Raw genomic sequence first — 24064 nt, 5'->3', positions numbered from 1 at the left:
TCTTCTACCTTGTCTTAGAAGAAATCTCACATGGCTGCACGACGATAGTATCCCGATGAGAAGTTCTGTAAGCAGTTTTGGTATTCAAGACATTTCGCGTCAACCTCATTTTGGCGTGAGATGGGAATCGCGTTGTGAATGCAGTTCTCGTATAGCAAAATTTGACGAATATGAAACAGATGAATAGTTGCATTGATCAATGAATCCTTGCGGGAGGACATCGTTCATTTTTCATGATGAAGCAGCTATACTACTACAGGTCACCTGCATTGAGATTCTTTTACTGAGTTATTTGATCGCGTTGTGTTGCCCTGCCTGTGCATCAACACTCTTCCTATGTAATACTACTACAGGCACCTCCCTTGGCGCCCAAACCGAGCATACTATTCACTTCCCCTCCGTACTTCACTGCTTATAGTTGCTTCGAAAGCTCTTGCACCCAGGCCAGCCTTCCTTCCCCAAAGATTTCAGCGGTCGCGGGCATTTTCTCACCACCTTCTAGTAACAAAGTACGCACGATGATCTTATCTGGCATGACATCCTGGTGATGATAAATATGGCTTGTGCAAATCTTGCAAAAATAGCATCGCACAAATTTGCCTGTACCCAGTCAGCTCTCTCCCCTCCGCTGTAAGCGAAGGCAAACATACCGCTAGCACCCTTATACCGATACTGCCTGATGTTTTCTTCACCCGAAATGATATGCAGTTCTTCTTTCGGTATGATTTGATTGCATGAGTACGGTCCGCCGCCGAGCTTTTGACACGTCGAGCAATGGCAAAGCACATGCTCCGCATTTTCAAGCTTCGCCGTCCAGTGGATACTCTCGCAATGACACATCCCTCTTCTTACTCCGTCCCCTTCCGTCGACGGATGTTCAGCCGCCGGACCAAAGAGTACTCCATCTTTGATATCGATCACCAAACTATCCTCGATCAGCGGCTTTGCGGCCTTGGAGAAGGCCTTATGAACGGGTTCGGTAGTGAGGTAGTAGTCCAGATCCGCTTGGTTCGCAAACTCGAGCACGAACCCATGTGTCATGCCTTTTGAGAATGGTTCCCATGATCTGTTCTTGCCGGCTTTGAGCGACTGTATGAGTGGTTTACCGGTATGAGGATCCAGCGATTTATGTTGTAGTGCCATGAAGGACTTGAAATGGCTTTCTAGATCAGTCCATGTTATATTCTCCCGGTATTTGAAGAGCACGATGTGTGTTATTGAATCGCTCGCCATGGTGGTCTCCGATGCAGAAGTAACCGGTGTTGAAGGGAGGGTTGTAGTAGAAGCGGATTCGAGGATGTCAGCGATGTTGGGGAACATGTGGAAAACGGAAACATGGTTGTTGAAATGACAGCCTCCAGGTTATAATGATAGAGCGCTCCTGATGCTACAGAAGTCATGGCGCGGCATCTGAGGTATAAAGCCGCGGTCACGCTCTTCGTGGAAGGCGGCTCCGGGGTTAGCGCCGCTGGATGTAGCAAGATTCGCCGGTTCAAATATGTGGGGTAGCTGCAACGGGGAACAAGTATCCTGTCTTCCTCTCAAATATTTTGCAATATCATCATCTTAACGTGCAGTTGCTAGTTATACTCAATGTCGAAAGGTCTACATGGATTTCAAGATCATAGTAAGATCGCTAAACTCCGCAATCCGACTCTGCACACCACCGACACCTGTCTCACGGCGTTTTATCTGACCCAGAGCCCATCGCTTGTCCAGGTCCACTCGCGTTCCTCAATTTCACACTCTCGTCCGTCTCCTGCAACAGCGCATCCTCATGATCCACCGGATAGAACCGATAACTCCTCATCTCCGTATTCTGCCAATCCCCATGCGTCTGACAGTCATTCTCATCCAGATCCCCAGAAACATAATGTAGAAAATCACCGTGTGACACAACAACAATCTCCTGCTCGTCGAGATCGCGCAAGAAGCGGCGGAGTTCAAGCGCGCGAGCCTTTAGTGAACCGCCATCCGGCGCCCATTTCCCTTTCTTGGTGTTGAAATCGGTGTAGATGTCTAGGCACCTGTGGAAGTTGCACACGTCGCCAAATTCGTTCTGAAGCCGCGTTACATCGCTCGGTGTATTCGCAGGCAGGTCTGTGGCTTCTTGAGCTAAAGGAAGAGCTAGGATATTGCGTTTTCCAGACTGCAACCAGGGCTCCATACTGATGAGTGCAGTCTGAATAGTGCGGCGGATAGGACTCGCGCAAACCAAGTCGATGCGATCGAAGAAATGGAATGTTTGTGACAACTTTTCGCATTGTTCTTTGCCCTTCGGAGTGAGATCTGGATCGGGGATATTTTCATTGTGTTCCGAATTGTGGTAGCCTTCAGCATGGCGGATGAAGTGTACTGCGCGAGGGGCCATGTCGAAGTGCTGAAGAGATATGTGGAAGGGGATTGAAGAAAGGTATTCTTATCAAGAAGTTGAATCTGGTGCTCAGTTCTCAATAGATGTGTACAGGCCGTACATGCACAAAAAGACTTGATATATATACCTAGAGAAGCACTTGTGGATGGAGGTTACCGGACACACACTTACGACTATCGATATTGGCCTCCATCTACTGGCAGAAATATCGAGCCAAGATCGCGAAGCTAGAAGCCTAGTCATCGCCACGAATTTCTAGCAAAACGACATGTTATATTAAAGAGGAGAATGTCATGTCGGCACAACTGTCAGAAGACTGGAATGTGAGGCGCGCATACGGCATGAACTCCTTCGGAAATGCTCCTGATGTTCTGCTTGGCTATGGGTCGGCTTCCAAACGAGTTTTCTGTAAAACTAGTACATCTTCTAGAAGGCTATGCGCCCAGCCATCAAATCCCGGGGCTCTTAGCTTTTGGTAAGTCTCCACTTGGACACGCTTACTCAAATGCTTCGGTCCTAGATGCTGCTTGGATCCCTATCAGCCCAACGTGAAGACCCTGACTACGCGCAGTCACGAACAGTCATTCGCTCAGATACTAGTTCGTTGCATGCACAGTGACATCTAGGGTCAATTCTCCGCCAGGAACGACGCAAGCAGTACGGGTAATCGACACCCCAAGAAGGCTATGCAACGCTTGGTTGTGGAAATTTTCACAGAACCTCAGACTTCGCGTTGATGTTGCGGGCCTTTTCAGCCGTCCTTGCACCAAGTACCAGATTTAGAGAGGTGACGCGACTGAGACATCCGTTCGGGTTGGTATCTGCGTGAGGCGTAGATGACGTCAGCACGCTTGAACTAGTGACATACTGGCTTCCCCACAAGCTAAGACTGAACTATCGAATATGCACTGAGGTGTAGTAAAGCGCTACGTATAGCTTTCTAAAGCTATGGTGCTCGGTTTCTCACTATACGGCTAAACGGCAATGCATGCGATGCAGCTTTTTCTCTCAAGATTGAGCTGTGATGATGGCACTTCGCTTTGGGCTACGTCAGAATTTGGGCTTCTGACACACACAAGTTGCTAGGAAATATCATTTTGGATAAGAGAGATTACAGTGACAAGAACAGCCGCGGATCTTTGTTGCTGTACTATGCAGCCCATCATAGTATCCGCCCAGTCCACCCTTCCACTTCAAATTCAACATGAATCCCCTCCAGTCGTACTGGATCCACGAATATCTTCAGCTCTTTATCGTCGGACAGGACGTTGAAGACTCGCATGATGACGTATATTCTGGTCGGTAACTGACCTGTCTGTATGGTCATTTCACGCATCTGCTTGTCGCGTCAGTTACACGCCCAAAACATGCATCGGACAAGCTTGAAGTATCCAAGGTCCGGATAACTTACGAGTTTGTACTGTCCAGTGCTCAAGAAGAACCTTGACCCGCACGCCCCAGTGGTGCTTTTAACTTCGAAGTAGTACTCAATCGGGTGCTCCGCAAAGTCACGATTCCTAAAACCAGCGGGATAGCCACCCGTGCAATTTCCTTTCAACCATCGCGTCAGCCTACCATCACAGTCTTTGTAGACGATATCTGCGGTCTCGCGACCTTCCCAATTAGCAATACCAGCGTATCCGTGATAACGTGAGAGTTCTCCGCGAATAGTGCTTCGCCAATTGTTGCGAGTGAAGTCTGCCAAATTGAGGGCGGAAAGTTCTTCGAACACCTGTCACTGTCAGTATCTAGATACTGAGTGGGTCAAGAAGAAGACTTGCAAACGCTTCACCTAAAGCACCATTGTGACGATCATGATCCGCCTGATTCGAGCTACGACTCACTCGGGGGTTGGAGATGATCTGCATGGAGCTACTTGCCGCATAGTCGACGAGGGTCGACTCAGATGGGCTCATCGATCCCGTTGATGAAATCGTAGAAGCACGTCTTCGCATGTCTGGATTTGCAGCATCCAGCATGTATTGCGACCTCGGGGACGAAGTGACACTATCTTCAATATCAGATATATCAAGAACAGGTTGTTCAATCCAGGACACAATGGTTATGTCATGCTCGACCAGAACATCTTCAAGGGCTCTGAGATCGCTTTCGATGATGACAGAGATGTCATGGCATGCGGTGGAGTCAATTTCCATAATTTCAGCAAGCAGTTTCGGAAGTTGTGACCGATAGCATGTGCTACGCTGCTTATGGTGTTCGGGAACATACAACTTCAAGGAACCTTCTGTTATTTCATGGTGTATGAATGATCTGTCGCTTCGAACTTTAGACTGGAAGTCCAGGTCTCTTTTGTCGATAACCAGGTGGGTTGCGAGGTCACCTTTGAGAACGCGTGCTGTTGACAATGTCTCAAACAGTGTACAGTCTCCACGAAGAGCCTTAACGCTCTTGTACTTTGTGGCACAGCTTTACAAAGTCAGCTTCGGTGTGACCGGAGGAGTGGTTACGTAGATCTTGTCTGCGGTAATAACGCTCCATGGATGATGTGCTAGAGTACTCGCCAATATCTTTCGTATATCCAGTATTGTTTAGGAACAGACTTACCAGTAGAGAGCGTAAGATTTCGCTTGCAGCTGATGCGATAGATCATCGTCCTCCTCAGCGCCGTCTTCGACTGTAGATTCCTCGACAACCAGGGACGATAGATAGCGTTTCTTGACACCAATGTGCTCGAACATGACGTTCATGATATGAACCTCCTCGACCGAGAAATCAAGTAGAATGTTCTGCTCTGCAAAGGCGCTGGCATATCGAGTATGGTCCGCGATTGCATAATTGTCGAGGACAGCAAGGAGCGTTGTATTCCCATCGGCAGATCTTTTGGGCAGAAATTGACTTTCTACAAGTGCGTCAAGTGCGTTTCGAGTCGCCTCATCCAGCTCGGTCTTGGCCAATACCATGCCGACATCGATCAGTCGCTTTCGAATCCTATCATACTTGGGAGTTTTCTTGTTGACCATCTTCGTGATCTCATCAACGAGCATACCTGGCGTAACCTTCTTGACCTTGAGCCTTTTTACAAAGAAGGATTCTAGTTGTGGGTACGTGGAGCTCAGTTCATGGTATCCAGAAAGCAAAAACGGAGTTTGCCAGACACACGTCTCGAGTTTGTGCCAAGTGTCTTTCTTGCCCAGTATGTAGTCTCCCTCGCGAAAGAACTCCCTAGAAGTAGTCAGCGCATGTCAATTAGATCCTAAAATTTGCAGCTGCGAAAATGCCCAACGGCATTGCCAATGTGTGTTAACGTTTGGCAGAGCTCGAACGCGACTCTGAGTTACCACCAGAATTCGCTGTCCTTGCTAAAAGCTTCTAGAGCATTTCCTGCATACTGAGATGGTACCATTGCAAAAGGATATGATAAAACACAACTTACATGATACTCTCCCAGTCTTTGTCACCGGATGCGTTGCTATTCAGGTATTCGTAAATCTCGCCGGCAACAGTAAGGCTGGTCGACAAACCAAACCGTCGGCGGCAACATTGGAGCTCATCCATAACATCTGAGATGCTCGTATCTGTTACATTTAGTATGTTTTTGAAGAACGTTGTGAGTATCGGATCGTGTCCATAGTGTGGATGCAACACTTTGCGGTGTTCCAGGAAAGGTGGACCGCGCCAATTGCACCAACTGCGGTCCTCCCAGGTTTTGCTACTAGGAATCCACAATAGGCCTTCTTCGAAGAATTCGCTATTTCAGTGAGTGATATGCATGGGGTGAAGCATCAATTGGGGTTAGCATACCAAAGATCGGCGTGACCGTCTACCGTAGTACACTTAGCTATGCTCGCATATATCTCCTTCAAAACCTCAAAATCGGGGTCTTTAGACTTCATCGAGATGATTTCAAGAGCACGCTTGTAGAAGTCGAGATCCGGCTGGCGACGTACCCCAAAGTCTTCGAGAAACCGCCATCTTCGGTAACCAGCATCGTCAAGCTTGTCGGTAGTTTTACGCCGATCTGGTAGGTCAAGTATGTCGAATTCGATAGGAGATAGACCTAACTCTAGCGCTCGGTCGATCACATTTGCTGTAGGAAGGTAGGTGTATTCCAGAGCTGCACGTCGCGAGGATTCATTAGCGGCCACCATGCATCTTACCCGCATAGCCTTAAGATCAGCTTCGATCTTAGGAGCATCTTTCTCGTAATCGTGCCAGTGCGCTCTGAGCGCTCTCAAAAGTCTTCTAGGTCTGCAATTGTTGAGTGCTTTCAATACGGGTGAAAGTTCGAACGAGGACTTGTTGGTATTCCAATGTAGAAGTGGCGGATGATACCGGGCGCCCGTCGCCTGTTGCAACCAAGCTTGCCATGTGAGCCCCTCTTCGTTGGTAGACTCTGTTTCCAACTCTACCAAAGACTCATCAAGGAACACCACGATTTCATTGAACTCTGAGGGATCGATACCATCGAGAAGCCGGTGCAGATCATCTCTACCTTCAGATGGGAAGTACAACTTGCTGGATTGCGTCACATATGTACCCTGGTTTGTCGGTACCCGGACCCATGACTTGACCGATTCTGGGTCCTCGTTTGCGTAGAAAAGGTATTCAAGGTGTGATTCTACATCGAGAATACCATCGGTAGAGAGATGCATCTGGTTGATCTTCTCAACGACTAGCTCATGTGGACATTCCTCGACGCCAAGCAACTTGTAGAAAGCTTTCCGGGTCTGGTTCGTCGACGCTTGTGTGTCTAAGAGGCGCAGAGCAATAGAATTAGGGATGGAGTTTCCGTCAGTCTCTGAGAAATAGACGTTTTTCTGTCCTCCACCACCGATCTGGCCTAGTGCGCCTGTCCACTGAAGACGGCTCTGCAGTGGGATGATAGCCAATCGCTTCAGCTTCTCTTGAACTGAGACGGCTGGCTGTTTAGCTGTCCATGCCCTCGAGAACAGCGCAGCGAATGCAACATGCCAAAGATCGTCGGGGTCCTTTGTTCTTACTCTCGACTTTTGGGCGCGTACAATGTCGACTTCTAATCGTTTAATCATGCTAGAGAGACTCGCGCGACGCACACCGAGCGACTCCACTTTGGACATGTATGGTTCGTAATCAGAGGCGAGATACACGTCATCCGGAAGGTCCTTCAGGATTGGTTCGCTGTCGCACAACATATAACTTGGTAGTAGAAGAAGCTCCCCAGGCTTTTTGAAACGGTGTCGCCAAGTCTGCAAGATGGGTCTCCGTGCCAACTCTTCTACAATCAACGGGCACAATATCTCCCAACGATCATCGTTCAATTCGGTTGGCAGATAGTCGAGCCAGGAGTATCTCAAAAGATCGTCTTCTTTCGTGAAACTCTCCACAGCCATTGCGAACGTCTTCGCCACACCCTTAAAGATCGAGGTATTCCAGGCACAGTCAATTACACTTTCTCGGTTTGCCGAAGTGACAAAATCTGATTGAATGATAAACTAAGAAAAGAGATCAGCGTGCTTCTGTCCTACATACGATCAACTTACCTGGATTTGTTGCAGACGCAGTAATGGCAAGTATGCAAAGACGTGCTGCCCAGATTTGCTAAGCTTCGGCTTCTTTGTTGCAGGTTCCACAGGAAAAGCTAACTCGATGCGCGCTGATTTGCGATTCTTCCGATGTTCGTGTTCAGGCATATTGTCGACGACATGAGCAAAACAACGATACAAGCTCTCGTCGATTGCAGTTCTACCATTGATCTTTTGGCAGCGTTTGAGTAGAACACGGGTTCTTTGAGTGTCGACAGCTGTCGTCTCGAAAGTAGTTGCTATCACTTTAGCATCCAGGTTAGTCACATGAATATGGAGTCGGTGCAGTCTCTGCAAAAAGAAGATTGTCGACTCTGGCATACTTGCGACTGCATTTAGCAGACCCTGGTAGTCTGCGGTTGCGCTCTTTGTGAGATGTAGAGTTATCCTTGTAGTTACATCTGCAGGGAGGATGACTGCATCGGCGTTCAGAGGCGTTACCATCCCAAGACCGTCGTCCCCTTGCCGGTGTTGAAATCGAAACGACCAGAGTCCAGATTGGATATGAACTTCTTTAGCGACTGAGAACACGGACTTGAATCCAAAGCCCTTTTCCCCAATGTGATCGTCTGCAGCCGACGCTTTCTTCGAACTTTCTCCAGTCGCACAAACTGCCTCGACGTTTGCTCGCCTGAAGCCATCCTCGTTCGTTTCCGCGATGAAAGTACTCGGGGTAATCCGGAATCGAAGAAATGGCTGTTCGGATCTGCGGCGCGCTTTGCCATACAGCGAGTCATCGGCGTTTTGGACGAGTTCATATAGGAACCGATACTTGGACGAGTAGAGCTGTTGAGAGACACTGAATTCGGTTTTAGAGTATAACTATAATTTTTATGCACTACGAACCTCTTTGTAAATGCTGCTTCGAGCTTTCGCTGTTTTTCGTTGATATACAATGTCCGATCACGATGTTCGGGCGAGAGATTTTCCAAATCAAGTCGATAATCCTCGTCGAGATAACCTTTGGACACACAGATACCTTCTAAAATCGCTCTGACATCATCCACCGTAGTCGGTTCAGCATCTCCAAGCCGCTCGAGTACTTTGCCGTACTTTCTACTGGTCATTCCGATGGTATCGACAAATCGATCATATATAAACACCAGCCTCTTGGATAGTGAGGGTGGTAATAATCAAGGTAAATAGAGCGTACGTCGAGGGAGGTAATGAGATTGCTTACGTTCGATGGTGGGGGTCACCACCAAGTCATTGGTTGCAGCATGTGTGCGGCACAGTGCATGTTCGCGTATCAGGTACATGCAACCCCGAGACATTCGGGGCAACACTACGCGCCGCGTCTTCCGAACATTCCAAATGTACTACAGCTAAGCTGCGTAGGGATACACGTTAGTCGCCTTATACTTGTTTTCGATCGTCCCAAATCCAGCTGACTGCTATCCGCACTCGGCAGGTGCGGTGTTGAAGCAAAGCCAACCCACCATTCGGTAACACAAAAACAAGAAAGAAACGAAACAACTTTGGTATTCAGCTCTTGTGTGGTAGCCAGACGAAAGTACTACTATGATATAGACGAGATCCCATTATAGTATCTTATTTCATGTACGCCTTATAGGTATCTATGACGCCGAAGCAGTTCTGAAGGGCTACGTGGCCAGACGAGTATGACGTGCTCTCTCACAAGAAGACCTCTAGGTTGAACTCTACTGTACTCACAGGGTATCTGTACGTTTATCAGTATCTTGCTCCAATATTATCTAGAAGGAACTTACGGCAACTCAAACTTCTGGAGCACACTCGGGTGCAAGATACCGAAGACACCAATGGTATGGTTCTTGCCGCCGATATTGAGCTTGATAGCCGCTGAGTGTCCAGCAAGGAAAGTTGGGTCTGCAATAAGTCAGCGTTTTTACACATCTTTCAAACCCTAAGAGCGTGCACTTACCATCGACCTCTTCTATCCAGTAACCCTGTAGCTGGTCGTTCTTCAATCCGTCTTCCCGTGTAAGGAACGCTGATCGAAGCATAAGCATCAGCCTGTCCAGCAGACCGTGTACCTGTTCGAAGCCACTTGTCTTGCCCATGAAAGCGGCAGCGAAGTGTCGTTCGTTCCTGCTCTTCCTCTCCTGCTCCAAATCGACGAGACCAATATCGCTAACCTCAAAGATCTTCATCGGTACAGAGTGATGCTTGTTAGAGTTGATCGTCTTGAGGAGACCTGGCAGTAGTGACGTCCGAACGAGCTGGTACTCGGCGGTCTTGGGGTTTGCAAGCTTGACAGCCGTCTTGCCGTCGTCTTTTCGGTTCAGCCACTCAAAGTTCTCCTCGTGTGAGCAGAGGATGAGGGGCATGACTTCAGTCCATCCTGACGAGGCAGACTCAATTCGTACTATGTCGCCAAGTTTGTTTATCGGCAATGGCGCTGATACGGCAGCAGTTTTGTTGGGATATACTCTTGGCAGCTTGTTGAAGCCGTAGGCGATGGCATAATCCTCCATGATATCAGCTTGGTGTAGGATGTCCGCTCGGGTGATGGGTACAGAAACGTCGAGGATGTTCTTGTCGGATTGCGATGGCGAAACGTCGTGACCCATTTTCGCCAAAAGTTTTGAGATCTCCTCAGGCGACAAATCTAGACCCGTGACCTGGTTCAGGTAATCGACCTCAACCTGCATCTGCCGCGGTGAAAGATCCGGCGACTCTCTTGACTCTCCATTGTGGGGTGAGTTGATCTTGATAGGTTCGATTGACTCGGCGTAATCAGCAAACATGGCGACGAGCATGTGATTGACGATCTCGACCTTGGTCTTATCGGTCGCAGTTATTTCAATGAAAACGTTCTTCGTGTCGAGTGTGATCTTGCTATGGTTGCCGTTGATAATAGGCGGTAGCGAGAGGACAGTGCGATTTGAGTCGTAGATTACGGGGTATACTGGCGAGTCGCGAATGATGTGCAGGAAACGTCCGAGATGCTTGTCTTTCTGCTCAAGGTCAGGAACGCAATTCGCAGGAGCGGTACATGACTACTCACATCATAGAACTCCATGAGCTCCTTTGCGTTCATTTCCTTCTCCTGGTTGAGCGGTACGAACTTGATTTGCTCCGGCGGTAGCGCTTCGTAGGAGAAGGGACCCTTGATTGCTACACTTTGTTAAGAACCACTCCGAAATAATCACCCTGTGCTACCTACTATCAAGATCGTGTGTTCCAATGGATACCAGCGTCCGTTGACGCGCCAGGTTGGAATGTAGCTTGTCCTGTAACGCGATGAAGGACTCGTATCGTTCTTTCGTGAAGTTGATGCCCCGCAGTATGACACCAGAGCAGAGCTCTCGTATTTGCTTGGTCTATGAAACACGTCGTCAGCGCAATTCTTCTACTGCCATAGAGACAATTGTCTTACCTCAGGCTTAATGTCCAGCACCTCAAGCTCTCCTCCCTTAGGCGCAGTGACGGTCCACTTGGGCAACTTCTGTTTTCCAAGGAAGACCTTTAGGTTCATGGCGATACCCTCGAAACATAACATGTCATATCGATTCGCCGGAATCTCGATCTTGAGTTGTGGTGGTTGCGCCTGATCTTCTGGCTTGGTGCTCAGGCTTGTGTCTTCGTCCAACTCGATACCGAATTCGAAACACAGGTCGTCAAACTCTTGGTAAGTGTACTCTTTGCCCAGCTCCTTGAAAAGGGCCGCCTTGTCTACCCCAATCGTCGGCATTTTGGCGGGTTGTTTGGTCTACGGGAGACTTTGGCGCGATTCTCGTGTGCGATGGTGGGGTATCTGGAGGGGTAGGTTGGATGCAAGGAGCGGCTCTGGGGTGGTTTGCGTTGTCGCAGTACTCGTAAACGGGGGTTTACGCGATATACAAGGAGTTGGCGATCCTTTACTCTCTCAATCGACCGGCGGAGCGAAAGGTGCAGCAGCGTAAATTATTTGGTATGACTCCAAGCCTCGCGGACTCTGAGCAATCGGAGCTGCGTCGGACCGGATCTTGCGCTAAGCCTCATGGAGCACCGATTCACTACAGATAGCAACGAGCTCGTACAAGCGTGGAGGGTTCACTCTTATGAACAATGCGCGAACAGCTGATCGTCCACTCTAGTGAGGTTAATCGAGTTACGTCGTCCTTCGTCACCTCCTCGTAAACGAGGTATCGCATCGCTATGTACACGAAAGTTCTCCACTGATTTGATTCTTAACATTCAGTCGTACATACATCACATATCTGCAAAGGTTGCTACATGCAACATGAGCCGCTCAGACGCCATCAATGCCTATGGTCTCCGCACAGCGCCCTATCGAACTTGCGCACCGATTCTAGCTTAGCCAGAAAATTCTCTTAAGCTTCCCAGATCGTTGCAGTCCGCACTACACGTCCAGAGTTTTGTTTTTACGTGCGGCTACTCTCCGTGCAGGCAAACTTGGTCTGATGCCCAGCATGCGACCAAGTGTGTTGATGGAAGGTACAAATTGAGCCGCTCGAGGCTAATAGAAGACTGTAAAATCCGCCAACATACGACACTTGTCAACAGTGAAATCACTGCGGGTCGCATCGAAGTTGGCAATCAGATGCAAGCACGTTTAATCTTTCCAGTCCCATACTTGTTTGAGGAAATGCGCCATATTGACCTTTTTTGATTTCATTTCGGCCATCCATGGATGTTCGAGCATCCGCCAGGGGGTGGCTCTCCGAGGACAATCCTTCTCAAGACTGGAAAATGTCAGCAGGAGTTCAATGTCATACAAGACAAATACATACCAGCACTCGATGAAGTATTTGAAATTCTCCGTCCACTTGATGCCATTCTCAGGCTCATCCTTCAGCTTCGGAATGGGTTGTCGAACGATGTAGGTAAGTAGGTCAATCAAACCAGCGCGGGGGTTCATCTCAGTTCCGTCTGCCGGGAATGGGAAGCGATGTTGCGCTACTTCTAGCAAAGTCACACCTAAGCTCCAAACATCACTAGTGATAGTGTAGCTTTGACCGGTGATGCGCTCAGGTGCCATGTAGTACGAAGTTCCAATGAAAGTGTTGGCGTCTCCCTTGGTTCCAAACTCTCCAGACACACCAAAATCACACAGCTTCACCTGACCGTTCCGGCAGAGTAAAATATTGCTGGGCTTGATATCCCGGTGGATGATGCGATGAGAGTGGAGGTATGTGAGTCCATTCAGCACGCCTTCAGCGACCTTGCCAAGCACTTTCTCGCCTGTTCGGCCTCCTAGCTTCTTGACTTCGCGGTATACCGCATCGAGCGATCCGCCTTCGCAGAACTCCATAGCGATACTGATAGTCCCTGTGCTGTCGTCCATGAAAGCACCGTAGTAGCGGCAGATATGGTCGCTGGCACAGTTCTTGTTGAAAGAAAGCTCTCGTACAATTTGCTTCTTGACATCGGGGTCGGGATTCGTTGTGATGATCTGGATCACGAATTAGCCAAATAAAACAAGGGGAACATGATCACGCATACTTTCAAGGCAAATGTGGTCTTTCCGCCTTTCAGTATGCACTTTGTGACAGCGCCACCAGCACCTTCTCCTAAGCTACCCTTCTCTTCGATCATTCCTCGTGCACTCGCCGCTCTCCACGCTGCGTCGTCTAGATCGTCCACCTCCAATGGTCGACCCTTCTCCGCAGCCATAGCATCCAAGTCTGGTAGCGGCTGGCTACTATTTGCCCGCTCCATCGAAGGCGCGCCCTCGCTACCTCCCTGTGATATCGCCGAGATGGGATCTGTGCCTTTCTGCAGTCCAGGAAAACCTAGCGCTGCATGGTATGAAGATGCTGACCCATTTGCTTGTACTTCGCCGAAGCTACCTGATCTTGAGTGTGCGCTCGCATCGCTCGAGCCTGACGCTGAAAGACCCGTTCCTATATGGAGCGGTGGCAAGGCTCGGGGGTTTCTGCCCTCGTGTGGTGCGTTGTTGCTGCCCATGGGAGTTACTACGCTTAGCTTCGGCATCTGGCGGGGTTGTGGTGCGTTCAATGTGGGTATTCCATCGTTCGCGCCATTGGTGACAGGTCGTGCGTTCGGGGATGGTGGTATGGATAGACCAAGCTGTGGCGGTCCTCTCCTCCCTGGGCGCGCGCCTGGGATGGGTGGTCGCAGGAGAGGCGCGGACGACGACATGTTTTGTTGTGGTTGAGGCGAAGGCCCGTTGTTGAACGACTGCATCTACGTTGTTTCCTGTCACAGACTCTTCTTAACCAATTCTGGCTCCGGAGATAACGAGGGGAAGTTAGTGATGTTGAGGTTGCCCTTTGGGTCGTCTTGGGTCCCAACAGAGTGGGTCGCTACCGTAAGCCGAATTATGCTGATGTCTTTTGCGTGGATGACGTCTCGGAGGGGATGTACCAGGAGGTGAGGTGTGGTGAAGTATGAGGCCGCTCGGGTTTAGGCAGGAGTGACGTTGGGCCACGAGTCACAGGCAGGTGCGGCTCGACAGGCGGCAGGCGCGACTGGGCGGTGCGGGTAGGGCTTCGTCAGGAGACGGCTGTCGAGGGGCTAGAAGATAGCTCTCCCAAGACTAGGCGGGTTATGGGGGCTGCTAGGAGTGACGAAGGCAGCGGGTCTTTGGGGTTTCAAGACTCGAGCGTGCTGGAGGGGCTCAAGACGGTGGTGGAGAGCAACTAGGCGCGTGCGCGCGAGGCTTGCCGAGAAGGGGACTAGGCCGATGTCCAGCGGTTCGAAAGAGCCTTGACACCTCTCCAACCTTCATTTGACGCGTGGACTAATAACAAGGAAATACCCACGCGTAGCCAACACAGGATGAAACGGACCTAAACAAAATTCGGTGATGGCGAATGTGCGCAGACGACTGTCAGAGTGTTGCGGCGTCGTTGACGATGTTCTAATTTGCGAGTACCTTCAGGTCTACAAGATGCCACGAGACAAGATGCAAGGCGTGTTGTTGAGTGTTTCCGCAAGCGCTGAGGTTGCTCTTCTTATGAATGGCCCCCAGCTTTGTTTCATCTTGCACTCATAGTGTGGAGGGCCATCGTTCGAGCGTCCTAGTCGATGCGCTGGTTGGTGACTGCGTCTACATTGCCGCCGGTAACTACTTGACTGACGTTGGCCCGCATACGAGTGCATTCCCGACTACAGCAGGTGCTCCCTGGAATCAATAGTTTGTCGAGGCTACGGCAACTGCCTTAGGACGACGTGTGGGCTCGAATACATTCTTCGATTACCCATCCTTGTGCGCACGCGAGAGGAGCTCCAGGGTCGACCCCTCTATCCAATTGAACATGTTCATGGCGCTTAAAGGTGCATCTTGGCTGACGTTAGACTCTCCTGCTGGCTCGAAAACTACGCAGCGACATGCGACCGGAGCTAGACACACTTACGACCGCCACCAACACCTCGACACCGGTACATCGTGGATTGTACTAAGATCCAGCGTGCGCAACCCAACACATCCTGCCTACGCATCAACATGGCCCGATCCTCTGAATTCCATCACCATCTCCTGTCTCAAGAAGCGCTGCACCCCATCTTCGGAACGCTACCATCTCAACACGGGTGCCGGCGCTTGTGTTGGCTGTCGCCGCCAATGGGGCTATCCGCGGGTGCATGAAAGCTTTAGTGGGGCCCAAACGGAGCGACCAGCAGAGCCCCGCTGCATGAAGAGCTATCAATAGCAACACTACCATTCCGACTAAACATATCCTGTTCCCGTCACAATCACCAAACTGCTCTTCTCCAGTTGGTGGGCTGTGCAAGAAATAAGAATAGGTCTTTCGATATCCTAAAGAAACGGGACGATGCATGTCGAGCAGATGCAGCTTGTACACGACACGATCTATCGCCGGATCCGCTTCTGTTCGCAAGTGATCAAGAACATCTGCTGCAGCCAAGAGCTATCTACCAGTGGAATTCGTTCACGCGCTCATGCCGAACGGCTGAGAGATTGTACAGCACGCATTCATTGCCTTCAGTTCGATGCAAGCGAAGTCTTCAACAATCATCTAATTCTGCATCTTAGGCATGTTCTACCTACATGGCAAAGTCCTGGCGAGTATTTTCTGCGAAGGACATGGGCTCACATATCCACCACTCGTTATAGCGAGTCCAACGGTAGTTGATTTACGATTGCGCAGCTAAATTCAACAATGCTCCTTGCATTGCCTGGCCTCTTGTCGTTCAACATCGCGATGGTCGGTGAAGGACTATCAATTCAGCCCTGAACCGAATAGGAAGCACGCTTCGCCCCAGCATACTCATCTGCCTCCTGAGCCGCCTTGCCGATCTTGGGGTTTTTGACCAGCATCTGCTGAACCGCTGGAAGCTGTGATGCAGAGAATTGACCGATACGACGAAGATAAGCCAGACGCTCACCCAGCGCGTCGACCATGTCATCCTTGCCATCGCCCCTGGACACGCGCTGCAAAAATTCGATCTCGTATGGCAAAGGCATGCGCTGCCGAAGGCTCTCCTTCTAAGCCTGTACGAAGTGGCGGACGTAAAGCTCCATACCAAGCACTTGTGCTGCATAGCGAATCTGGATGACGAACATATGATCTGCTTCGTCATGTCGAATAGGGACAGGAACGCCGAAATTCTTGTCGGAGGCGCGAGTGATGGCATTGACCCACTTCATGAGGTGTGCGACAGCCCTTCCCTCGATGTGCTCCTAAGGGAAGTATGAAGTGAAATCAGGATGGGCGAGACTCAATTGCTTGTGCAAGTAAAATAAAATGCCTCCCAACTTCTCTTCTGCCCTATATCTCTTTGAAAACTTGTTGCTGCAATGTCATGGCAGCTTTAAACCACTTGAATATATCTTAACTTACACCATTTCTTCCTGTCGAGTCTCGCAATCGACAGTAATGACATCTGATACGCTTCTTGTCACCCGACGGAAACGATTTGATGTACAATGTAGACCTCCTGAGATCGCCATGTGCTCGTCTGTTGGCTCTTGCATTACAGTTCACTTTCAGCACACCGACTCTCCTATGGGCGTGGGAATTTAGCTCGACTCACCCCTACGATCCTGTGGATTCTCTTGAACACGTTTCTACATTCAAACCAAGCTCACCGGTCAGTTCTTTCACTGCCACCAGTTATCAATTGCCACCAGAGCAAGTTTCTACTGAAAATGTATAGATCCTTCGACTATTTTACCCCTCTTCTGCTCCCTCTCAAAGAACCAACATCACTCAGAACCCTAAACAAACCTTCAAATCAACTGATTTACCACATCAACCAATCCAAGACAATACAAAAATGTCGACCATTTCCGACACGACCAAATCCGGTCCATCGATGAAGCGCAACAACTTCCGTCGCCGCAACAACCCAAACACCAACGGCTACGTCAAATCCCTCTCCCCCACCGGCCAAGTCAATAAAGTTCTAAAAGACATGGCAAATCTGAACGGAGGCTACCACCTCCGCAACTGGTCATCTTCTGCGCGTAAGGAACTTTGTCCCAACATCACGATCAAGGTGGAAGTGCTCGACCCCGACGGCAACAAAGTGAACGTCAACGTCCCCAAGCTAGCGTTCCTGGCTACCTCACCAGTCTTCCGTCAACATGTCGAGGGTCATCCCAAAGACGATTGGGTCAAGTTCTATCACAAGGACGTCACCTTGGAATCTATGCGAGCAATCTCCAAGTGGCTAACGAAGATTTGTACTGATAAGGAGTACACCGATCTTTCCGCCCCTAATGATCTTCAGAAGGGTCTGGAGCTTCGTCTCGCTGCGCATATATTGGGCATGGCACAATACACGCAGCAGATCATTGAAGGCTACATCTGCGGTCTTATTGGTCGTCCTGTGGAAGCGAAGGAGTTGGTAATCGTCGCTGAGCTGACGCGTGAGGACGCGGTTGTGGATCCTATCCTCGAGGCGTTGGCTAGCTATGTGGCGTACCTTTGTCGGTATCATCAAGTTAGTAAGGATCGGGAGGATCAGTATATTGCTGTGCTTGCTGGAGATAAGTGCGGGAAGCTAATGAATGTTTTCAATGACAAAATGATTCGGGCTGCTGCGGAGAATGGGTGGGAGGCCATTTACCGTCGGCCGCTGGCTGAGAACAACTAGAAAGTGCACTGTATGCTGGCGCTATAGGGTAGGATTATATACTCTGGAAAAATACGTCGTTTTTGGTAATGATAGGATTATCGGATTGATACCCTCAGAATTCTCTCTACTCAGACCTTGTTCAACCAAATCAGCTTACTCTGATAATCTCCCATAGGCCATTGGATATTGAGGCCGCCATTCATGTATGTAGCCCCACTGTATGTCGCATTATCCAAGTCATTGTAATATCTCGCCTTAGGATCCAAACCCTGCAGTCTCAGTGGGGGCGCAGCGGGCTTGATCATATACAGCTGCTGGAATGCAAACACAACACTCTGGCTCGCATTCGCACTAACGAACTGCACACCTGGCCAGTTACTGGTATCTGGGTGCGCGAGGCGGTAAAAGTCACCAGAAATAACAACAGGGTTTACGGCTTTGGCTTGCGCCATGATGGAAGGCACGGCGGAAGCTTCCTCAGGTGAGAGTTCTCCGGGGTTAAGTTCGAGACCGAAGGAACCGCACATCATCGCTACATGGCCGCGGTATTCGATGCTGATGTTGCGATGGGTAAGACCGTTGGGAACGGCGGAGACGTGGCACCCCATCGCGGAAGGTGGGTAGACAAGTGAGGTACCCATTTGAATAGTGAGACGGTTCGATGCATCCGTGTTATCAGAAGTCCAATGTTGAGGCCAGTAGTGAAGTAGACCAGGGTCGAAGCGACCTCCGCCTGATGCGCAGCCTTCCCAAAGTACGTTGGGGTAGCTCGTTGTAAGGTTGTCAATGACACGGTACAAACCGAGAATGTAAGTGTAATCATCGGATGGGCGAGCAAGCTCATGCATACCGCGGTTGTTGTCCCATTTTACGTACTGAATGTTCGCAGAATCAAGGATCCGAGAGACGGAGCTGATGATGAAATCTTGTACTTCGGGCAATCCTACATTCAAGACCAGCTGGTTCCGAGTCAACGATCTTTGGTGCTTTCCAGCGTGCAAGACCCAGTCGGGATGCTCATGGTACAAAGTCGAATTGGGATTGACCATTTCTGGCTCAACCCAGATACCGAATTGCAGAGGCGTTGATGATGCGTTCAATACTGTAAAGTTGTTGACCTGCTCCACGTACGGACCTAAGCCATCAGGGAACTTGGCCGGATTTGGCGTCCAGTCCCCTAGGCCGAGGGAGTCGTTGTTGCGCGGGTACTCGACGCCAAACCATCCATCGTCCATGACGAAGAGCTCGATTCCTAGCTCTTCAGCCTCGCCAGCCAGGTTGACTAAAGAAGTCTCGTTGATATCGAAACTTAGTCCTTCCCAAGAGTTGAGTAGAATCGGTCGGGTTTGGTCCGTAAACTTAGATCTGGAGAGATGGTTGCGATAGAGATCGTGGAACGAGTGCGATACGCCTCCGATACCTTGGGAGGAGTACACACCAACAGCTTCAGGGGACTGGAACATCTCTCCTGGCGCCACACGAATACTGGAGTGGAGCGGGTTAAGGCCCATAAGCACACGCACATAGCCATTAGAGAAGCGCTGGGCTGTAGCCTCAAAGCTACCCGTCCAGACCAAACTGAATCCCCACGCCTCTCCTGCAGATTCAGTAGTAGTTGGGGAAACCAAGGCGAAGAAAGGATTATGAAGATGCGAAGCATATCCTGCTGTGCTTCGGAATCTGCGATACGTTAGTCATACTCTAGCAATGCTCAAGGATATCAACTTACGAAGTCTCGCCATAGTCGATCTTCCTCTTCACGGTCTGGAATTCATGTGACCAATCACCATGCGGCTCAATCATCTCCAAATCCAGATTAGGAAAATCCGTGCTAAAGCTCGAGGCTCTTTCGATAACGATATCAGCAGTACCATTGTTCGCGATGCTGAAGCTTCTCGCAATAGCATTATACTTTGGGAAGATCGAGTACATCAAAGCAGCCGAAACATCTGACACGTTGTCATACATGTGTACGGTAATCGTCGTGACATCGCCGGCTTCTCCATAGGTCGCAGGTAATCCTGGCAACGAGGGCTTTCCCTGCGTGATGTCGTGAGATTGGTAGCGGAACGCGGATACCGTGTCTCCATCAGCGTGTTCGATGTGGATCGCTGGTAGTTGGAAGTCACCACGGCCACTGTCAGGGAACTCGCGACGGTCGTTGGATATCCCGGCGTGCCATCCATAGGGAAGGATAAAGGCTGGCGGTGTGAAGTCGTCGGTCGGTCCTCCAAAGTGATCCGAGATGAGGTCTCCCGACTCGGTATCTACATGGAAGAGGTAGGACATGCCATCAGCGGTCAAGGTGAAGTTTGTGCCAGTCGCCGAGATAGCTGTCTCAAGTCAGCAGCCGCCTCCGTCGCATTCGAAAACCATTCCATACCATCCTGTCCAACAACGGCGCCGGCCAAAAGGCTCAACGCATAAACACACCTTATGCCAAACATTGCAGATTTTCGCAGTTGAGCAATACATTGTGTAAACTCGCCAAGGTACCTCTGTTAAGTACTTGTCCCAAAAACCCATGCTGCATGGTTAGCTTACAGTCAGGACGCAGTGACTTGATCACCGTGAGGGGAAGTGGGGAAAGTCTGGGGTCGTAGACAAACTCTTCCACGATGCGACTCTACGGAGAATCAAGTGATTGGGCAAAGCGGGCGGAACTTGGCGGATAGGATGCCAGATGGAGATAGGTACGCTGTAACTCTGGTCGGTGCGAAGTTTAGCCGCGGTACATGTCGTCCACAGTCCCTAGGAAGGCTGCAGCTGCCATCTCACACCAAGTACACTAGCCCTGTGTTGCCCGGAACACAACATGCCTGTCGCTAAAAAATTGTTGGTGTAGTTCTAGGAACGCAGAGAGCGCGGCACGGAGGGATTCTCGGAATGCCTAGTGTCAGCGAAGATGTCAAGGGATCTGCGTTTGGCATCATTTTAATGTCGTTCTTTGCCCGAAAATAATGTATACGACGTAATGAGGCGCGTTGTCAAACAAAAGATGAAGTAGTGATACATGCTATTAAACAATACTACGCTCATGATGCTTTTACGCAAACGCTTGACATGTCAACTCATGAACTCTTCATGCGGTCCATGTCGCCGCCGCTCTCGTCTTGTTTCTCAATTGTCGCAATGCGATCTGCAAGATGAAAGCCCACCGCCCCTCCTGCAGTCCGTGACTAGGGTTTTCATACACCAGGCATACCCAACCACGCTCTGACCTGCGGCACGCCTCTCGGAAGGAAGTAGACAGTCCACAGCGCCGCAAACGCGACCAACAGACCCGTAAACTTCTCAAACCAAGTATGAAAGTAGGCAGCTGTCATGAGAAGCATCCACCACATCAGCGCCGCGACACTGAGTGCGAACTTGACGCCACGCGCTGTAGCCTCGCCTTCAGACTTGACCAGCTCTTTCTCTACTGCAACACTCGCAACCTTGCCATCTGGCAAAGTAATCAACCTTCCGTCTCTCAGCCCTTCTACACGCGTCAACGCAGGCAGGAATTCCAACCACAGAAGCGATGAGCCAAGAATGAGCAAGAAGACGTGTCCAGAAATATCATGACCACCCTTCCATGTTCCACCAACCGCCTTGCACGTTGCCGCCGTGATGTACTCTCTCGTATTACTCATTTCCTCCCTCGCGTCGGGATCCCTCATAATTTCGCACTGACCTCCCGTGAACCTGAATCCACGATCAATCAGCGGCGGTCCAAAAAACCACTGCGTCATGAAGCACCACCAAGTCGTCACAACGCCGTAGCGCATAACTGCTCGGATGCGCCTCGCGCTCGCACCTTGACCGAAACCGGGATGGAAGCTAACAAAGACCGCGAATGCTAGTGTAGTCCAGAACCATCCTTGTTTGACAAAGTACACGTTGAAGACGTTCTTTTTTTGCGCAAAGTACGAGGGCGCGAATTCCGTGGGATGAGATTGTAAGGTTGCAGAGTAGGGAGCGGCTCGATTTGAAGGCGAGATTATGCTGAACACGCTGCCGAGGAGGAGCGTTAATGGGTAGATGGCTATGAGTTGTGCTTCGAGGCGCGTGGGGAAGAAGGGCGAGCGGCGCGCAGATGAGGTCGGTGAGCGGATGGTGCCGCTGGGCATGCCGGCTGTGAGAGGGGCGCCATTCCCCATGTCGGTGTCGGCTTTACGGCGCGTTGCCATAGTTGTGGAGGAGGTGGACGATGTGCTCAGTTGAGCTGAAAGTTATTGTATCAACTTCTGTAGGTAAGGGAGTTGCAATTCAATGGATAAGATATCTTTCGAACGCAACGCAGGAAAGCGAGCTGTCAATTTTGATTGTGTGAGAAGAAGGAGGGTTGCTGCCCGGGTTGTAGGAAGTGGGCAGCTCCCATGAAGCGAAACGGAGAACAATGACGTTATTTGGTTTTCGCAACTCAGCCACAGCTGTGGCGCAGGAACGCTAACTGTATCCGGTCTACCACTTCAAGGCACCGGCTGTAGTGAGCTTTTCGACATGATATTGACAGCTGTTAACAACACATTGATGCTCGAAGATTCGATGACATGTTTGCTTCTAAGTTCAGAGTAGGTGACTACTGCTATCCAGTCGTTGACTTCACAGATAGGTAGCGAGATCTGGATCAGAAAAGACTGTACGGGGTCAAGGACTACGAAGCAATGTCGCGCACTTCGTTCGTCAAGGCAGCCGCCATCTAACTCGATTCATTCAACTCCTAAGAGATGTTGTTCTACCTAAATCCTCCAAGACTAACCTCGTCGCCATCCCAAATGCGTCTATCGGCAACGATGCGTACGCCTCTTTCCAGGGCTACGTTTGCTACATATCTGAATTATCAGTATCATCCAACTTCAAGGGAAGACGGATGGAAAAATCTCAGAGATTCAGACTACGGTTGTACCAAGAATACGCATGGATACGAAAAGCATGGCTGTGGGCGAAGATCCTTAACTCACTTGCCGGAACTGGATTCTAGTAGTCCACGAAGCTGGACAAATTGGTGAAAGATGTAGTTGGCACATGTAGCCACTCTCGAAGAAAATATCAACCGCTGATATTTCAGGGGAAGTAATGCGATCTGGTACGTAGTTTGGATAAAGTCGTCGAAGTGACAGTGATCCGTTCGAGCTGGCTTTCACAGTGAAGCACTAACCTAACTCACAGCAACCACTGAAGTTGCTGATTACTCTTATCAGAGCCTTTCCTCGTTTCTATTCATCCCTGTTTACACACATGGAGTCAGAAGTCGCCATCCACACAGACAAGGGCAGCCCAGAAGCACAGTCTGCTCTCACCGCCCTCGCGCGCACTCTCAACATCAACGAAAACGCCCTAAAGACAGCTCTCAGTGGTGCATTCGACCTAATGACTACCGCTGCTGGAAATCCGATTCTTGCGCTCCACTTGAGCTTCGTACGACTATCATATCACATTGACAGCAAGACTTTGTATGAGATCGTGGGCGCGTTTCGACAAACATTCGGCGCCACTTTAAATGTGAAAAGAGGTATGTTGCGATGATTCTGATGTGGTCCATGGCTGACAAGGCTTTCAGTCAACTACGTAACCACCCAGGCAGTCAATACTACGGAGCCTACCGAGCGCCTCCCACATTTGCGCAATCAAGTCGCAACCTATACATGGGCCCGCCACAGTACCCTAATTCAATTTTCCGCTCATAGAACAAAGCTGTTCACCATCAGCATCCTCAGATCTGTTCACCACCTCGGTGTGTGGGTTACACCGGCAACGTCTCAAGCAGTGGGTCCCAGCCAGTTGTCACACCAGCAGACCAGAGAGCATCTACTTTACGAGACTACGAGTACCCCGGAATGGCTGCTAAAGTTAATCAAGCACCCTCATTTGCGCCAGGTGCTTCACATTTCGCAAGATATGCGTGAGCAAGAGGAGGGGTCACTTCACTCATGAAGGGTGTGGAGAAAGGATAATTACAATGGCGAGTTTCTAGGGTCCACCGCGGATAGATCGGGGATAGATCAATGATGGAATCTACTTTTGCCTTTGATCTATCTGCTCGCCCGCTTTTGTCTTTCTGTCTTGTGACATCGATGGAAATATTGAGTCCACCACCGATATTCGCTACAGCCTAAAATATGGTCAGCTTGCTCTCATGACAGGTGACCAACTCTCGCAGGCGTGTTGATATGAGCAAACTTTCCGATTT

The 24064-nt window shown here is 49.9% G+C and overlaps 8 protein-coding genes across 8 annotated transcripts; 2 read left to right on the top strand and 6 right to left on the bottom strand.

The window, feature by feature from the left end:
- Positions 1–1678: 1678 nt before the first annotated feature.
- On the bottom strand, positions 1679–2371 carry ALTATR162_LOCUS10315 (uncharacterized protein; the record flags this gene model as incomplete). The annotated part of the gene is made up of 1 exon (XM_043317951.1): positions 1679–2371. The coding sequence occupies one exon, from the start codon at positions 2369–2371 to the stop codon at positions 1679–1681; it is 693 nt and encodes a 230-aa protein (XP_043173886.1).
- Positions 2372–3536: 1165 nt separating this feature from the next.
- Positions 3537–8963, bottom strand: ALTATR162_LOCUS10314 (uncharacterized protein; the record flags this gene model as incomplete). The annotated part of the gene is made up of 8 exons (XM_043317950.1): positions 3537–3710; positions 3786–4106; positions 4156–4801; positions 4940–5557; positions 5769–6083; positions 6137–7806; positions 7855–8695; positions 8743–8963. 8 exons carry the CDS (start codon positions 8961–8963, stop codon positions 3537–3539), a joined length of 4806 nt encoding a protein of 1601 aa, XP_043173885.1.
- A 568-nt stretch (positions 8964–9531) lies between these two features.
- On the bottom strand, positions 9532–11572 carry ALTATR162_LOCUS10313 (uncharacterized protein; the record flags this gene model as incomplete). The annotated part of the gene is made up of 6 exons (XM_043317949.1): positions 9532–9577; positions 9627–9744; positions 9800–10835; positions 10886–10995; positions 11045–11201; positions 11258–11572. The coding sequence occupies 6 exons, from the start codon at positions 11570–11572 to the stop codon at positions 9532–9534; spliced, it is 1782 nt and encodes a 593-aa protein (XP_043173884.1).
- Positions 11573–12436: 864 nt separating this feature from the next.
- Positions 12437–13986, bottom strand: ALTATR162_LOCUS10312 (uncharacterized protein; the record flags this gene model as incomplete). Its single annotated transcript, XM_043317948.1, has 3 exons — positions 12437–12566; positions 12615–13276; positions 13327–13986. 3 exons carry the CDS (start codon positions 13984–13986, stop codon positions 12437–12439), a joined length of 1452 nt encoding a protein of 483 aa, XP_043173883.1.
- Positions 13987–17085: 3099 nt separating this feature from the next.
- ALTATR162_LOCUS10311 (uncharacterized protein) lies at positions 17086–17907 on the top strand (the record flags this gene model as incomplete). Its single annotated transcript, XM_043317947.1, has 1 exon — positions 17086–17907. One exon carries the CDS (start codon positions 17086–17088, stop codon positions 17905–17907), a length of 822 nt encoding a protein of 273 aa, XP_043173882.1.
- A 110-nt stretch (positions 17908–18017) lies between these two features.
- On the bottom strand, positions 18018–20336 carry ALTATR162_LOCUS10310 (uncharacterized protein; the record flags this gene model as incomplete). The annotated part of the gene is made up of 3 exons (XM_043317946.1): positions 18018–19569; positions 19619–20222; positions 20273–20336. 3 exons carry the CDS (start codon positions 20334–20336, stop codon positions 18018–18020), a joined length of 2220 nt encoding a protein of 739 aa, XP_043173881.1.
- A 741-nt stretch (positions 20337–21077) lies between these two features.
- Positions 21078–22061, bottom strand: ALTATR162_LOCUS10309 (uncharacterized protein; the record flags this gene model as incomplete). Its single annotated transcript, XM_043317945.1, has 1 exon — positions 21078–22061. The coding sequence occupies one exon, from the start codon at positions 22059–22061 to the stop codon at positions 21078–21080; it is 984 nt and encodes a 327-aa protein (XP_043173880.1).
- A 1051-nt stretch (positions 22062–23112) lies between these two features.
- ALTATR162_LOCUS10308 (uncharacterized protein) lies at positions 23113–23808 on the top strand (the record flags this gene model as incomplete). The annotated part of the gene is made up of 2 exons (XM_043317944.1): positions 23113–23386; positions 23435–23808. The coding sequence occupies 2 exons, from the start codon at positions 23113–23115 to the stop codon at positions 23806–23808; spliced, it is 648 nt and encodes a 215-aa protein (XP_043173879.1).
- Between the last annotated feature and the right edge of the window lie 256 nt (positions 23809–24064).

This window comes from Alternaria atra (assembly GCF_907166805.1).
Source record: "Alternaria atra isolate CS162 genome assembly, contig: 32, whole genome shotgun sequence".
NCBI lineage: Eukaryota > Fungi > Ascomycota > Dothideomycetes > Pleosporales > Pleosporaceae > Alternaria > Alternaria atra.
Note: the sequence above shows the minus strand (reverse complement) of the source record. Positions and strands in the feature narration are given on the sequence as shown.